The 14,569-nt window shown below is 51.8% G+C and overlaps 2 protein-coding genes across 8 annotated transcripts in view; one reads left to right on the forward strand and one right to left on the reverse strand.

The window, feature by feature from the left end:
- The window catches only part of TMEM53 (transmembrane protein 53), a 447,568-nt gene that overhangs the window by 48,968 nt on the left and 384,031 nt on the right, over positions 1–14,569 (forward strand). The window lies entirely within an intron of this gene.
- Positions 1–14,569, reverse strand: part of RNF220 (ring finger protein 220) — a 217,256-nt gene that overhangs the window by 29,006 nt on the left and 173,681 nt on the right. For both annotated transcript variants that reach the window (XM_060140245.1, XM_060140244.1), the window contains exon 2: positions 7,937–8,069. In XM_060140245.1, coding sequence (XP_059996228.1) covers positions 7,937–8,069 — 133 coding nt within the window. The remainder of the gene's footprint in view (positions 1–7,936; positions 8,070–14,569) is intronic.

A 14,569-nucleotide genomic window follows, 5' to 3' on the forward strand; every position in this document is an offset into this window, starting at 1 on the left:
GGCCTAGCCGCTCCACGGCATGTGGGATCTTCCCAGACCGGGGTACGAACCCGTGTCCCCTGCATCAGCAGGCGGACTCTCAATCACTGCGCCACCAGGGAAGCCCCGTGTGGAGACATTTTTGATTGTCAGAAGTGGGGGCGGGGAGTTTTCTACTGGCATGGAGTGGGTAGAGGGGATTAACCATCCTGCAGGGTACTGGATAGACCCTCACAACAAAAAATTATCCAGCCCCAAATGTCAGTAGTGCTGAGGTTGAGAAACCCTGGTGTAAAGGCAGATACACACATACCCATTGTCTATAATTCTGTCAACGTGTGGTCACACCTGCAGGCTCAGACATGCACGAAGAGGTGCAGGCACACAGAGTCCTGTTCCCAGAGATGTGTCCTTAAAGACACATTCACAACTGTCACCCAGGCCTGGATGAAGAGCTGTGCCCACATCCACACAAGCATGCACAGACACCCACGTGCACCAACACACACCTGACACTCGTGCACACACAAATGTAGACATACATGGATACACACCCACACAAGCAGACACGTACATCACAGTGCAGGGTCCAGAAGGCTTGGCAGCAGCAGGCTGAGGCTAAGATCTGAGTGTAAAAACAGCTGTCTGGGGACTTCCCTCGTAGTCCAGTGGTTAAGATTCGAGCTTCCACTGCAGGGGGCGCAGGTTCAATCCCTGGTCGGGGAGCTAAGGTCCCACACACCACGGGACATGGCCAAAATGTTGAAAAAACAAACAACAACAAAAAACAGCCATCTGCCTGTCTGATCACACAGTGGGGGCGTCACAGGCAGGAGAGGACCACCAGACTGGGTTCCAGTCAGTGCCATTTTGTTCATAAATGGTCCCCATGGTCCTGCTCCTGATCCAGGCACCAGGGATACAGAGAGGAAACTGAGCTGCTTTTGAGGAACTGCTAGGTGCGAGTTTGTTACTTTTATCTTTCCTTCACTCAGTCAACAAGTGCTGACGTCGCCGTTGTGCCAGCCCCATTCCTGGACTTAACGGGTGCAGAACTGAGGCATCTACTGTATGACACTGTTCTCGCCAGACCCCTGGACTGAAGGCTGAGTGTTATCCGAGCAAGATCAGGGTGAAACAGAAGAGGAAAGAATGAACAATTATTGTGTACCCACCACACATGACAGGCATGGGCTAGGAACTTTAGATGTGTCATCTCTTTAAATCTTCACAAAAACTTTACAAAGTTGACTAGCAGGCTACGTGACACCTCTCTGCTCACACAGCCCATGCAGGGTTTGGGATTTGAGTTCATGTCTGACGGAGTCCGACGTGCTACTTTTCGGTTGGCCACACAGCCTCCTAAAGACACTCAGGGGTTAGGATGGAGGGCTGAGCTCTGAGTTCTTTTTCTCTCTTCATTTTGGGGAGTGTACTTCTGACTCTGGGCTTTAATTTACTGCGCTGGTGAACAGAAATGGAGACGTTTAGGGCCAGGATGTCCAGCCTCTCCCTTTGCCAGTCCTACGGATCTTTTCCTGGCAATCCTCTTCCCCTTCCCTCGAGTTGGACTGGTACTACGCCAGACTCCTTCCCTCTCCCTGAGCAAGCGCCCCACTGCCCTACCTTTCCTCCAGCAACCTGCTTACCTCCAAGTGTGCTTGGTTCCCCCAGACACAGGAGTCTGGCGAAGGGCCCACCTTGGAGAAGAGAGTCCGAGCCCTGAGCTGCTGGCAGCCGGGCGCCCGCCCAGCCCATCCACTCTGCTCTGCCTTCGTCCCTCCCTGTTTCCACAGCCCGCCCCCAACGATTTCCTCCCTTCTTAGTCACTCGCTGCCTAGTGAACCATGGGTTTTAAATTATAACTGGGACCCAGGAAACGCGTTCCTAAGTACAATATTCATGGGCTGGGCTGACACTTTTAATTAAGGTGATTTACACTGAATTATCCTTGGAAATAAAGAAATGGTGTGCTGCCCGGGAATAAACCATCATCACCAGCCGCCTTTGTAAGTTACACTTCGTTTTAATCTATTTGGGGAATTGTTTATCTAGTTCATTACCCAACCAAACACCGAGGCCGGCCTTAAATAAGGCTTAAGTGGGGGTGGGGGCACTGCCATCTCCACACCCCGCCTCCCGTCTAGAGTCACCCAGCCTCCCTCTGGCTCCTTCCAGCCCCTTTAAAGCACTGACCAGAGATCCTGCTTCCCAGCCTACAGGCCAGATCTCAAAGTAGGGAAGCCTCCAGGAAAAGGTCTCTGAGCTCAGGCCCCACCAAGCCAAGCCCTCCTTTCAGCTCTGTGCAATCTTTCTGCATCCAAGGCTCTTTCCTCTCTCTGGGTGGAAACTCCTGTTTGAAGGCCACAGAGAAGACTGGGGGCCACTCCCCGACCTACCCTTCAGCCTTCAGCCCCCATCTATTTTCCTGCCTGCCTGTCTATACACATCGTCTCCACCCCATCACCATCCTAGAGAAAGCTTAGCGTGCCCAGAGCTCTGTCCGCTGTCCCCTCCTTCCTTCAGATATCTGCTTCTCTGCCATCATCACTCTTCCCGTGATCCAAGTCAGAAAGCTCTTCCTAGTAAGTACCCCACAAGTAATCAGCTAAGTTCTCTTGCTTCTCCCCCCCACCAGTCTCTCATTATTCCTTCTCTGTTCCCACTGCCACTGCCATTGTCCTAGATCAGCTTCACAACATGTCCCCTGGACCCTGCCTAACCTCCTAACTTGCTTCCCTGCTTCTACCCCCAAATCATGTCCCACACTGGCCTCCAGAGTGATTCTCCTACAGCTCAGCTCTCTGATAGGCTTCTCCAGCTCACTGATGTTCTAATTCCCCCATTACCTCCAAGACCACCCTCCAGCATCGAAGGCTCTCCACTGTCTGTCCTCAGTCTAACTTTGCCCTTCTCATTCTAGGTAGCCGAGTCCTGGGGCCTATTGGAGTTCCTATGCAGGACTGAGAGGGGGAATGGTAGAAGATGGGGTGAGGGAGGGTGTGTGGGCACAGCCTCTGATCTCTAATGGAAAAGTGCTTTGAAAAGTGTAAGTGCTTTGCCAATGGGAGTTCTGACTCTTCTTCCTGTGTCTGTGTGCCCTTGTGCCTGTGGGAATGAGCATATGTGGGAAGTGGTTCTTTTAGGGGGTAGGTGTGAGCACATCTATGTGTGTTGGAATGGGGCTGTGTGTGTGTGCCTGTATGTTGTGGACATACATTTGCGCCTGTGTCTGTGAAAAACAGCCAGCCCTAGTTTGGGAGCTGGAAGGTCCCTGCTCCTCTGTGTGAGCCCTTGGGTGTGTCTAAAATAGCGTGCTCTGTGCTGTTGGGCAGAAGGGGGCAGAGAGCACACACCAGGCCCACCCGGAAGAGCTCCTCTGGGACCAACCATGTGGGAGGGTGATGGAGAGGCACCCTGGCAGCAGCATCCACAGACTCAGGAGCTGGCTAGGCTGAGGGAAGGGAAGGGGGGCAAAGGAGGCAAAGGCAGGGTAAGAGAGGGGAGGGGACAATTGGAGAGAAGAGGAAAGAAAAGAAAGGGAGGGGAGCAGAGAGAAGGGAACAGAAAGGGAGAATTGGAGAGCTGGGGAAGAAGCTGCTGGCCACATGCCGTGGATGGGGATGCCCTCATCTGGGCTCTGACCAGAACTCTCTGAGTGATGCACACACAAGCTCTGCCCTCCTGCAGGACTCGGTTTCCCCATCTGTGAAATACCTGCTTAAAGCTCGGCGCTGATGGCGGGAAGAGGAGGAGGGAGGGAGCCCGGGTGCCACATCCTCTCCCAACCTCCACTTCTCCCCTCCTGCCTCCTAGAGAGCGGGCAGGGGCGGGGCAAGGGCATCCAAGGCTGGGTCCTTCCCGGAGCTACCCAGGCGCCACGTACCTCAGCCCGGAGGGAGCTGACACGCTCCTTGGGAATTTATCACGCACCCAATTACAATGTTAATTGGCAAGTTCCTGAAATCAATTAATTCGCAAATTTTTTCCAATTAAAAATCCAGATAAATCACAAGGGCGGCGGCGGACCGGTCCAGCCTGCAGTCCGGTGGGTGCAGCGGCTGCAGGGAGGTGGGGGGGAGAGAAGAGGGGAGGGGGCGGAGGGCGCGGCTGCCCTTGAACGCCTTTGCCGGCCGGTCGGACTGTCAGCGCGCCGGGCGCGCGGGGCCGAGACAGATAAAACCATCGACCCGTCGCCGCCAGCGCTTCGGCTTTATCGATCCGACGGGAATTTCACTTGCTGTGCAGATCCCGCTGTCCGGCTGTCAGACACCGGGTTGAGGAGGGGGGACGTGCCAAGGGTTAGGGGGTGCTGGGCTGGGCCTGGACGAGAGGGGCACAGAAGTGGGGCACGCAAGACATGGCGGTGAGGGGCGGGGCAGATGTGAAGGCTCCGGGTAAGGGAATGGACGTGGGCCGAAGGGTGTGGACGTAGGGGATGCTCTGAGAGGACGTGAGGGAGGAGTGATTGGTGCAGGGTCACGGGTGGGGGTGGAACACTTCTGTGGGCAGTGCAGGGATGGGGCCACAGGGACTAGGCTGTAGCGTGGCCCCCAGTGCAGGGATGGGGCCACAGGGACTAGGCTGTAGCGTGGCCCCCAAGGAAGAGGCAGAAAGAGAGCTTTGGCCCTCATTCTCCAGACCCTTAGGGGTGCACTGCGATTACAAGGCTCTGCGAGTCCCTCCATCTCTGCCTCTATTCTTAGTTCCTGTTGAGAAGTCCTCTACTGGGAGCAAATTACCCAGAAACCCTCCTGGATAGCCAAGGTATGGAACTCAATTGCAGAAGAGTGTTTCTTTCACTCCCTGCCTGTTCTAGGCTGGTCCTGCGTGTGTGTGTGTGTGTGTGTGTGTGTGTGAGGCGGGAGTGGTTAAAAGCATGGGCTCCAGAGTCAGATTGATTGGGGCTGAATCTTTACCACTTCACAGGCTGTGCAAACTTAGAGAAGTCACTTAACCTCTCTGACCTCAGTTTCCTCATCTGTAAAATGGAGTTAATAATTTTTACCTAGCTCAGTGGTTGTCGTGAAGGTTAAATAAGTTGACATAATATAAAGTTCTTGGCACACGGTGTTCACCAGGATTATTATTATCATCATTAGTATAGTCTTCTGTGGTAGTTTTAAGTATTCCCACAAATTCTTTGGTGCTCTCTCCTTCAACAGCTTATAGTGTTTGATTCTCCTCTGTTGAGTGTGGGCTGTACTTGGTGACCTGCTTCTAGTGAGTAGAATAGAATACATTAGAAGCCATAGTGTATGACTTCCCAGACTAGATCATAAAAAGCATTGTGGCTTCCTCTCTAGTCTTTCTCTTGGCTCACTTCCTCTGTGGGAAGTCAACTGCCATGTCACAGGGAAACTCAAGCAGCCCTGTGGAGAGACCTGCATGTTGAGGAACTGAGGCCTCCTGCCAACAGCCATGCGAGTGAGCCAACCTGGGAACGGATGCTGCAGCCCCCGTCAAACCTTCAGATGACTGCAGCCTTGGCTGACATCCTGGCTGCAGCCTCATGAGAGACTGAGCCAGAAGCCACAATTACCCCCAACTACCCACAATTACCCAACTAAGCTGTGTCTGAATTGATGACCCACAGAAACCAAAATATTAAGTGTTTGCTGTTTTAAGCCATGGATTTTTGGAGGAATTTGTAACACAGCAACTAGTATTTTGGCCTTCAAAATTCAGCCCAGGCCTCACCTCCCTTAGGAGGCCTTCTCTGCTCCGAGCTGGGTTTGCTGCCTCCTCGATGCTCCTACAGCTCCTGTTCTTCCTGTAGAGCAGTCTCCATCCCTCAGGGTTTCTAGTGCTTGGCTCTCCTTACTCTGCTATTATGAGCTCCTGAGGGTGGGACCATTTCTTTCTTTCTTCTGTTTTTAAATGGAAGTGTAGTTGATTTACAATGCTGTGCCAATCTCCACTGTACATCAGAGTGACTCAGTTATACACACAGAGACATGTTTTTTTTTTTTTTTTTTGCAGTACGCGGGCCTCTCACTGTTGTGGCCTCTCCAGTTGTGGAGCACAGGCTCTGGACGTGCAGGCTCAGCGGCCATGGCTCACGGGCCCAGCCGCTCCGCAGCATGTGGGATCTTCCCGGACCGGGGCACGACCCCATGTCCCCTGCATCAGCAGGCGGACTCTCAACCACTGCGCCACCAGGGAAGCCCGAGACATGTTTTTTTATATTCTTTTCCATTATGGTTTATCCCAGGAGATTGGGTATAGTTCCCTGTGCAGTAGGACCTTGTTGTTTATCCATTCTAAATGTAATAGTATGCATCTACCAACCCCAAACTCCCAGTCCATCCCTCTCCCTCCCCCACTCCCCCCCCACTTCCCCTTGGCAACCAAAAGTCTGATCTCTATGTCTGTGAGTCTGTTTCTGTTTTGTAGATAGGTTCATTTGTGCCATATTTTAGGTTCCACATATAAGTGATATCATATGGTATTTGTCTTTCTTTTTCTGATTTCACTTAGTATGATAATCTCTAGGTCCATCCATGTTGCTGCAAACAGCATTATTTCGTTGTTTTTTTATGGCTGAGTAGTATTCCTTTGTGTATAGGTACCACATCTTCTTTATCCATTCATCTGTTGATGGACATTTAGGTTGTTTCCATGTTTTGGCTATTGTGAATAGTTCCACTGTGAACATAGGGGTGCATGTATCTTTTTGAATTACACTTTTGGCTGGGTATATGCCCAGGAGTGGGATTGCTGGATCATATGGTAGCTCTATTTTTAGTTTTCTGAGGAACCTCCATACTGTTTTCCATATTGGCTGCACCAACTTACATGGGACCATTTCTGATTCACCTTTGGTCCCCTACACCCTGCACGGGGGATTAGGTGAGAGGGTAGAGGAAGGAAGATCAGTCAAGTCTGGTGACTTGAACTGAACAAGGGGTGGGATTGGGAGTAGTGGAACAGACTGTATTCCCCTTTCCCCCAAAGATGGCTATGACCATGTCTCCCATCCCACGTGCTCTTCTGTAATAGAAGCTTGCCACTTCTCCATTAAAAGGTGGGGTGTATGTCCTTGCCCCTAAAATCTGGGTGGGCTAATACTGCCTCAACCAAGAGAGGACAGCAGAAGTGATGTTAAGTGATTTCTGTGGCTAAGTTATAAATGGTGGTCCAGCTTCCATCTCGTTGACTGGAACATTTGCTTTCGAGCCCTAAGCTGCCATGCTATGAGGAAGCACAGGCCACAAGGAGAAGCCATGTGTAGGTGCTTTGGTTACGGCCCCAGCTGAAGTCCTAGCTGACAGCCAACATCAACCACCAGATGTGTGAATGAAGCAGCCAGGCGATCCCAGCTTCCAGCCACCATGTCTTCCCAGCTGGGGCCCCAGATATCATGAAGCAGACACAAGCCACCCCCTCTGTGCTCTGTCTGAATTCCTGACCCCACAGATTCCACAAGCATCATGAAATGGTTGCTTTAAACTGCTAAGCTTTGGGGTAATTTGCTACACACCTCCTCTGCTGCCTTTAACAACCATAGCTCCTCCACAAGGCCCGGGAGGAGGCTCTGCTCAGTCCTTCAGGCAGGGACAAGGGAGGTGGGGCGGAGCAGGGGGGACACGCCTGAGCACGTTCTCAAAATTGTCACCTTTCAGACCTTGAGATTCATAGAGAAGGTGGATGGCAACCCCAGGCTGCACTTCTGGGGGAGCTGCCAGGCCCGGGCCCTGCTTCCGTAACCCTGCCCTGAGGCTCCTCCCCTTTCCAGCTCCTCTTGTGCCCTTTTGAGGCTGAGGATCACTCTCCTCACATCTCCAAAACCAGAGCAAGAAGAGAAAGGCAGCACCATTCAGGTGGTGGAGCTGAGGATTGAAAGCAGAGTGGAGAATGGCAGCAGGGCCTTGCTTTGTGCCAAAAGGCTGGGACGTGTTGGCCAGAACCCCGAGTGGAGGCCTCCGGCGGGCAGGCTCCCCGTCAGGTGGCTTACCTGGCAGGCAGCTGCGCCAGCTGTTCCAGTTCTTGTTCCATATGCTCCTGCAGCTCGCTGGGCCTCAGCAGGACCTGGCAGATGGGGCAAATAGGGGCCTGGCTGTCAAACAGTGCTGCTGCCTTTTTCTTACCTGGTAAGGGAAGAAGAGACAGACATATAAGCCGGGCTATATGTGGAGGGAAGTGCCTTGTCCCAGTCCTCCACCCCAAGCCGGCTGCTACCTCCTAGGGCTTCTTGGCCTAGAGGAAGGGTGAGCCTGAGGGTCTCAGAGCCCATGAACATCACTCAGCTTTGCAGTTCCAGAGGCTGTGGCTGTGCACGGCACCTCCCCAGCCAGCTGCCCCTCTCGGAAATCTATCAGGACGCAATCAATGCTCTGTGCAATCAAACCTTGATCACTTCATTTCACACGTTAGTGAAGCAGGTCTTGTTTAATCACACCATCACCCAGAGTATCCAGGGCCCTCTCTGTCTCTACCTTAGCCTCACTGCTTTCACACTCCCCAAAGCGGGAGAAGGAAGAAAAGAGGGAGAAAGGGGATTCTTTCCTGCAGTCATTCAACAAACATTGATGTCTTCACTGAACCAGGCTTGGTGCAGAGTGGTGGGGACACAGAATATAATCCGATCTAGTCCCTGAAACTGAGGCGCTCACAGTTTAGTGGGAAAGACAGAAAAGGACCTGGGTGACTGCCTGCCAGGGTGGCGTCCTCTCCCAGTTCTTCACTTTTCCCCCATGCTTCCTTCCATGGCCTCTCCTCTCCTCCCTCTGCCTTTGGGATGATCTTGTTCATTCTTAAGGCCATCACTCCCACCTGTGCCCTGCCGACTCCAGAATCCATTTCTCTATGCCAGATCCCTCCCGTATTCTTCAGACCCCTATATCCAAATGCCTCATGGACATAAATGCCTGAATGTCCCACAAAAATCTGAAACTCTACAATCCAGAATTGAGTACTTCAGCTTCTTCACTTTCCCCTCCCCGCCCTCTTCAGCAGTGCTCTTCTCAGTGAAAGACACCTGCATTCACCTGGTCACCCAAGCCAGTAACCTTCGCCTCGCCCTCGGCCCCCTCCCTGGCCTTACTCCCCTTCCCACATTCATTTAACCACCAAGTCCTCTCCATTCTGCTTCAATATTCCTGGAATCTACATTCTCCCAGTTCAGGTCTCACTCTCTCTCACTTGGATAACCTCATTGGCCTCTGTGAGTATAACAGATTCTGAGCTCTTCCCCTCCAAAATGCCCTGCAAATTGCGTACCCCCAATACACAACCACACGTGGGTTTAGCACTGGCTATGCTGACTTGGGGGCCCACTGGGAGCCTGAACTCTGTCCCCACCCTGTCCCTGATGGTAACCAGAGCACACAGTGCTAGGAAGGGGCCTGCAGGTTGCCTAGTGCACCCACTGGGATACCTAAACTCCCTCCCTTGCCGCTCTCCCCAGCCAATGCTCCCCTGGCCTCTGCTAACAGGCACAGTGTTGAGGAACCCTATTCATCTAGAAACATCCCTGTCTATCCATATAAACTCTGATTGTAGGAAGGACTTCTTTAGCTTAAGGCCACATCTTTCTCCCTGCTTCTTCTTTCCTCTGGTGCTTAGGGAGGGTCAAACTAGCTTTTAGAGAGATAAAGGGCCATGCCAGTGATGACTAAGATGGTTGCTTCAGTAGGGTTGCCAGATAAAATACAAGATGCCCAGTTGAATTTCACATAAATAATGAATAATTTTTTCGTATAAATATGTCTCAACTATTACACAGGATATACTTATGTTAAAACTTATTCATCGATTTTCTAGAATTCAAATTTACCGGGACGTCCTGTATTTTTATTTGCTAAGTCTAGTAACCCTATGCCTGAGGGAATTCCCAGTTCAGGCTGAACACAAGAACCCACCTCCTTTTGACACAAGACTGAGGGTGATCACGGCTCTCCTGGATGCCCAGACTAGGTCATCTGAGAGCTCAGAGGAGGGAATGATTCATTCTGGGTGTGTGTTTTGAGGAGTGGAAAAAGAGAAGGTTTAACCAAAGAAATGAAATTTGAGATGTGCCTTAAAAGAGTTCCAGGCAGAGAATGGAAGCAAAGGAATGAATGAATGAATGATTGAGTTGTGAGTTTCTTGTGGGTGGGGACCGTTTCTTAACCATCTTTTAATCTATAGACAATAGAAAAAAGACCTGGCATAGATTAGATGCTCAACGGTGAAATGAGACAGTAGAGAAGAGGAAGGGAAGGAGGGGAGGTAGGGACGAAGAGCTAACTGCCCCAGAAGCAAGATGACCTTTGCAGAGCTGGGATGTCAGCTGGGGAGGCTATGTGTGTGCCGGGGTCGGGTCGGGATGGCTCTAGTTGGTGTGGCTAGGTCTGTGAGGAAGGGAAGGGACTCTGCTGATCATGTGCCCTGGTGGCTGGGCCTCAGATGCTCAGGGGACAGCTGGAAGGCAGCTCTGAGTAAAAGAAGCAGATGTGGTCCCGGTCTGGGAGTGAGGAGATGAGGAGTCTAAGCTCATTCTAACTTTATTCAGCCAGAAAATTTCAGAGGTGAGTGAGGCCCTAGAAATTCTGCAGGCCATTATCTTTATTTTACAGATGGGGAAACTGAGGCTCAGAACTAGACAGGGGCCTCTGAACTTGGCTCTTGATCTCATTGCTTCATTTCTTTATTCATTCAGCAAACACGTGTCAAACAATTATTCTACATCAGGTATTATTCTATGAGAAACTGAGATATCTTTATCTCTTTCTCAGAGATAAAGATAACACATTCCTGGCCTCAAGGAGATCACAAACTAGTGGAAAAGCTGAAAAAGAAAATCAGTGATTGCAGTCAGTGCAGCCCTGGTCAGGGCTGAGGGAGGCATGAATGGGTGCTTGTGGGGGTGGGCAGGAAGGGGCCAGAGGACGGTGGTAGGACCCAGCCGGGGGGGATGGGGGGTGGGCATTGCTTGATGGCAGGCATGAAGGATGAATAAGGGAGAGTTGACAAGGCTGTTGAAACCAAGCACTGAGGAAGGATATGGGCATAAGAGGGGAAATGGTAAGAGAGAAGAATGGAGAAAGAGTAGGATCTAGGGCATGGGCTAGGAGCTGAGGTGGAAATATCAGGATTTCAGCCCCTCTCAGCCTGGGATACCAAGTACGGCTCTTAGGGCTTCCTAGAGCCCAGGTTCCTCCCTCCACACCTGGGAGCAGGCACCAGCATTCCCATATACCTGTCCTCAGTTCATCTGCTTTGTTGACAGGGATCTTCTACTTTTCTGAGGTTGGCCTCAGTTTCCCTTTTGGAGAAGGGTCCTCTTCCTGGCTCCCAGCTTCAGGAGTAGCACTCACAGGGATCAGCGGAGGGACCCTGCAGACTATGCCCTCCATCCCACCCCCATTTTCTCAAGGGCTGGAATGGCAGGTGTCAGCATGGCTGTGGGCCCCCTTCTTCCCCTCCCCCGCTGTGTTCCCTATAATTTTATATTGAGACCTGTGGTCATGACGTGGGTTTTACTGCACTAACGACATGGCCTGCCCAGGTTTAATGACAAAATCCATACTCTGGCCCTGGGCCTGCTCCTCGTTTGCATAATTCCCAGAATACAGCTCCCTGAAGCTTTTGACCTGGGCCATTACAGTGGCCATAAAACGGGCCATAAAACCGCTGGGGATGGCCAAAAGGAAGGGGCTGTGGTCTTGCAGGGGTGGGAACAAAGTCTTCAACCCCCTACTCTTCCTAGGCATCCTTTGGCTCTTCCCTTCCACAGTTCCCAGTATCTGGGAGTCCATCTCAGGCTGGAGAGGCTTCCAGAAATCCTTAGTCCAGCTGCCCATCTAATGCAGGAATCCCTTCTCCAACACCGCTGCCAGCATCGCAGGTAGGCAGACCGAGCCCACCAGGGGCGCGCTGTGAGAAGGCATCTTCTCCTAGAGCATTCCTCACTCCTGACCCCGCCCTCCCACCCCACAGCTGGCCAAGCCCTCGGCCACAGGTGGGTCTAGGTCCGAGGGGCCTAGGTTGAATCCCGTCCCTCTTCAGGAGGCCTAGCTCTCCAGGGAGGTCAGGAGCCAGGCTGAGCAGCATCGTGGGGAGACGCGGGAAGCATGAGGGGATGGGGACAGCGACTGGGACGGGCTGTCACTGCTAAAGATGATGAATGGGGGAGGTGAGGCAGGAGGCCCGGTGTTATCGGCAGTGGATGGCGGTGCGGGCGCTCGCCGCTTCTGCTAATCCCCGGGCGCTGCCTCAGCCCTTGCACTGATAACGAGGAAATGGGACTGACAACAATTTTTAGCTGAGAGATTCTTCACCAAAATGCCAGGCGGCCGGAGGTCTGACAGCGCCTGATTGAGTGTGTGAGTGTGTGGGGGGAAGGCGCGCGGCCCCCTCCCCTCCCCTCCCCTCCCATGCAAAGATGGATCGCTCATTCCGCCTCCCGTCCACATTCATTACCGCACCTCCCTCCAGCCGCCCCGCCGCCGGCTCCGCCGCTCCTGCCACCTCCACCTCTCCGGCTGCTGCAGGTATCACCCAAGCAGGAGGAGAGCAGGGAGCAGAGCGGCCTGACCCTACCCTCGGCCTCACACGGGGCACCGCCAGCACAAAGAGCAGAGAGTCAGGGCTGAGTCAGGCCCTGCCTGGAGGCTCCTTAGTCGTGGGACCTCCAGAGGGTCCCTTCCCCTTTCTGAGCTGCCGGAATACCTCCCCACCAGAAAACAGCCAGGCTCCACCAGGAAGTGACTGCCTGTGGTTGTAAGCAGCGGGGGACAGGCCTGCTGAGGAGGGGCAGTGCAGCCAAGCAGCTTTTCCCTGGCCTGGGCCAGGCTCCAGCTAGTCCGGCCCTCAAGCCTTGGATCAAGGCCTCAGGTACCTGGGGTCCAGGATCAGCTCTCTGTTGTGCCCCTCTGTTGGGAACTGCTGACCGCTGGCAGCTCAAGGGCCGGCACAGCTGCTCCTCTGCCATCTTGCATAGTGAGGCCTGGTGCAGAACTGAGCCCTGGAGGATGAGGGTCTCATTCAAAGGGAAAACCCTCCCTTCCTAGATCACTAACCCACATCCCGCCCTGCAACTCCCAAACATGTGATTGCCTCTCCAGCTTGGCCTGTTTGGTTTTGTCTCAGTTCTGCTGCCTGTGGGTTCCATTCTTGCCTCTCTGTTTATTCAAGCAGCAAACCCCAAATTCATTATCTTTTTACCACGGACCACAAAAGGCAGAGCTTGACTGACTGGTGTCTGACTTAAGAATGGGGAGGGTTAAAATGAGGGGGAGGGTAACTCTAATGACAACTGGCAACGGAGGCTGGGACTTTCAAGAGTATGTACGTGTGTATACATGTGTGTTTATGTGTACATATGTGTACGCTCCACCCTTTTTCTCCTGCAATCCCGACGGAAGGGCTTCCATTTCCTGGTGACCGAGAGCCTTCAAGCAACGTTCAACAGAGTTGCCTCTTACTAGCTGTGAGACATTAGGCAAATCATTTAACACGTCTGAGCTTTAGTTTCTTCTTGTCTGAAACAGGGATAATAACAACTAACTCTCAGGACTTTTGTGAGGATCTAGTTAAATCAGGGCTGCGTGCTGAGTCACTATTATCTCTAGTAGGACACTAGCACAGTTTGCTGTTTGTGCCTGGATCTACCCCATCCTGACACCAGCCTGGCCTTGCCCTGTATCCAGGCTTCTTCCCTGCTATGATCAAGATTGTGTACCGCTCAGTAGGTACCCTGGCCCTTTTGGCTTCCATGGAGTTCCTTCTTCCTATCCATCCATACCCATATAACTATTTACTGGTTTGTTTGTCAATATATCCATCCATCCACTTAAACATTATCTGCCCATTAACAATAATAAGAGTTTATTGAGTGCTATTATATGTTAGGCTGTAGGTTTAATGCTGCACATATGTAATCTCATTTAATCCTTACAACAGTCCAATGAGATAGGTGTAATTAATCTGTCTCTATCGCACTGATGAGGAAAACGGAGCTCAGAACAATGAAATGACAGAGCTGGAAGGTTCAGAGCAGAGATTTAAATCCATATCTGTCTGACTCCAAAGCCAGTGCTTTTAACCACTGCATAATACCCAGCTACCTACCTACCTATCCACCCACCTCGGTAATGATTCAATAATCACTGACAAATGTCAACTGAGTACCAAAGATGGGTCTGCTACAGTATGGATGCCATGCAGTAATGAACAGACAGACACACTCTCTGCCCTCAGGGAGCTTAAGAACTAACTGTGGATAGAGACATTCAACAAACATCCCCAGCGTGGTCTTAGAACAAGGGAAGTACGTGGAACTATGGGAGTATATCATCTGGTCTGGGAGGAGAAATAAGTGACATTTAAGCAAAGGCTTGAAGAATGACTGGGAACCAGTCAAGCAATGATGGTGAAGTACTGTTTCTAGATAGAAAACAGCATGTTTGAAGGTACAGAGGGGAGAAAGCCTAAGTGAAGAACTAAAAAGGGTCCCGTATGGCTGGAGCAGAGAGTGAGGGGCAGAGCACTGAGAGCTGATGAAAGAGAGGCCAGATCCTGGAAGACTTTTCAACTATGTTAATGATTTTGGCTTATTATTATTATTTTTTAACATACAGTGAGAAGCCATTGAAGAATTTTAAGC

Source organism: Lagenorhynchus albirostris, chromosome 2 (genome assembly GCF_949774975.1).
Source record: "Lagenorhynchus albirostris chromosome 2, mLagAlb1.1, whole genome shotgun sequence".
Lineage (NCBI taxonomy): Eukaryota > Metazoa > Chordata > Mammalia > Artiodactyla > Delphinidae > Lagenorhynchus > Lagenorhynchus albirostris.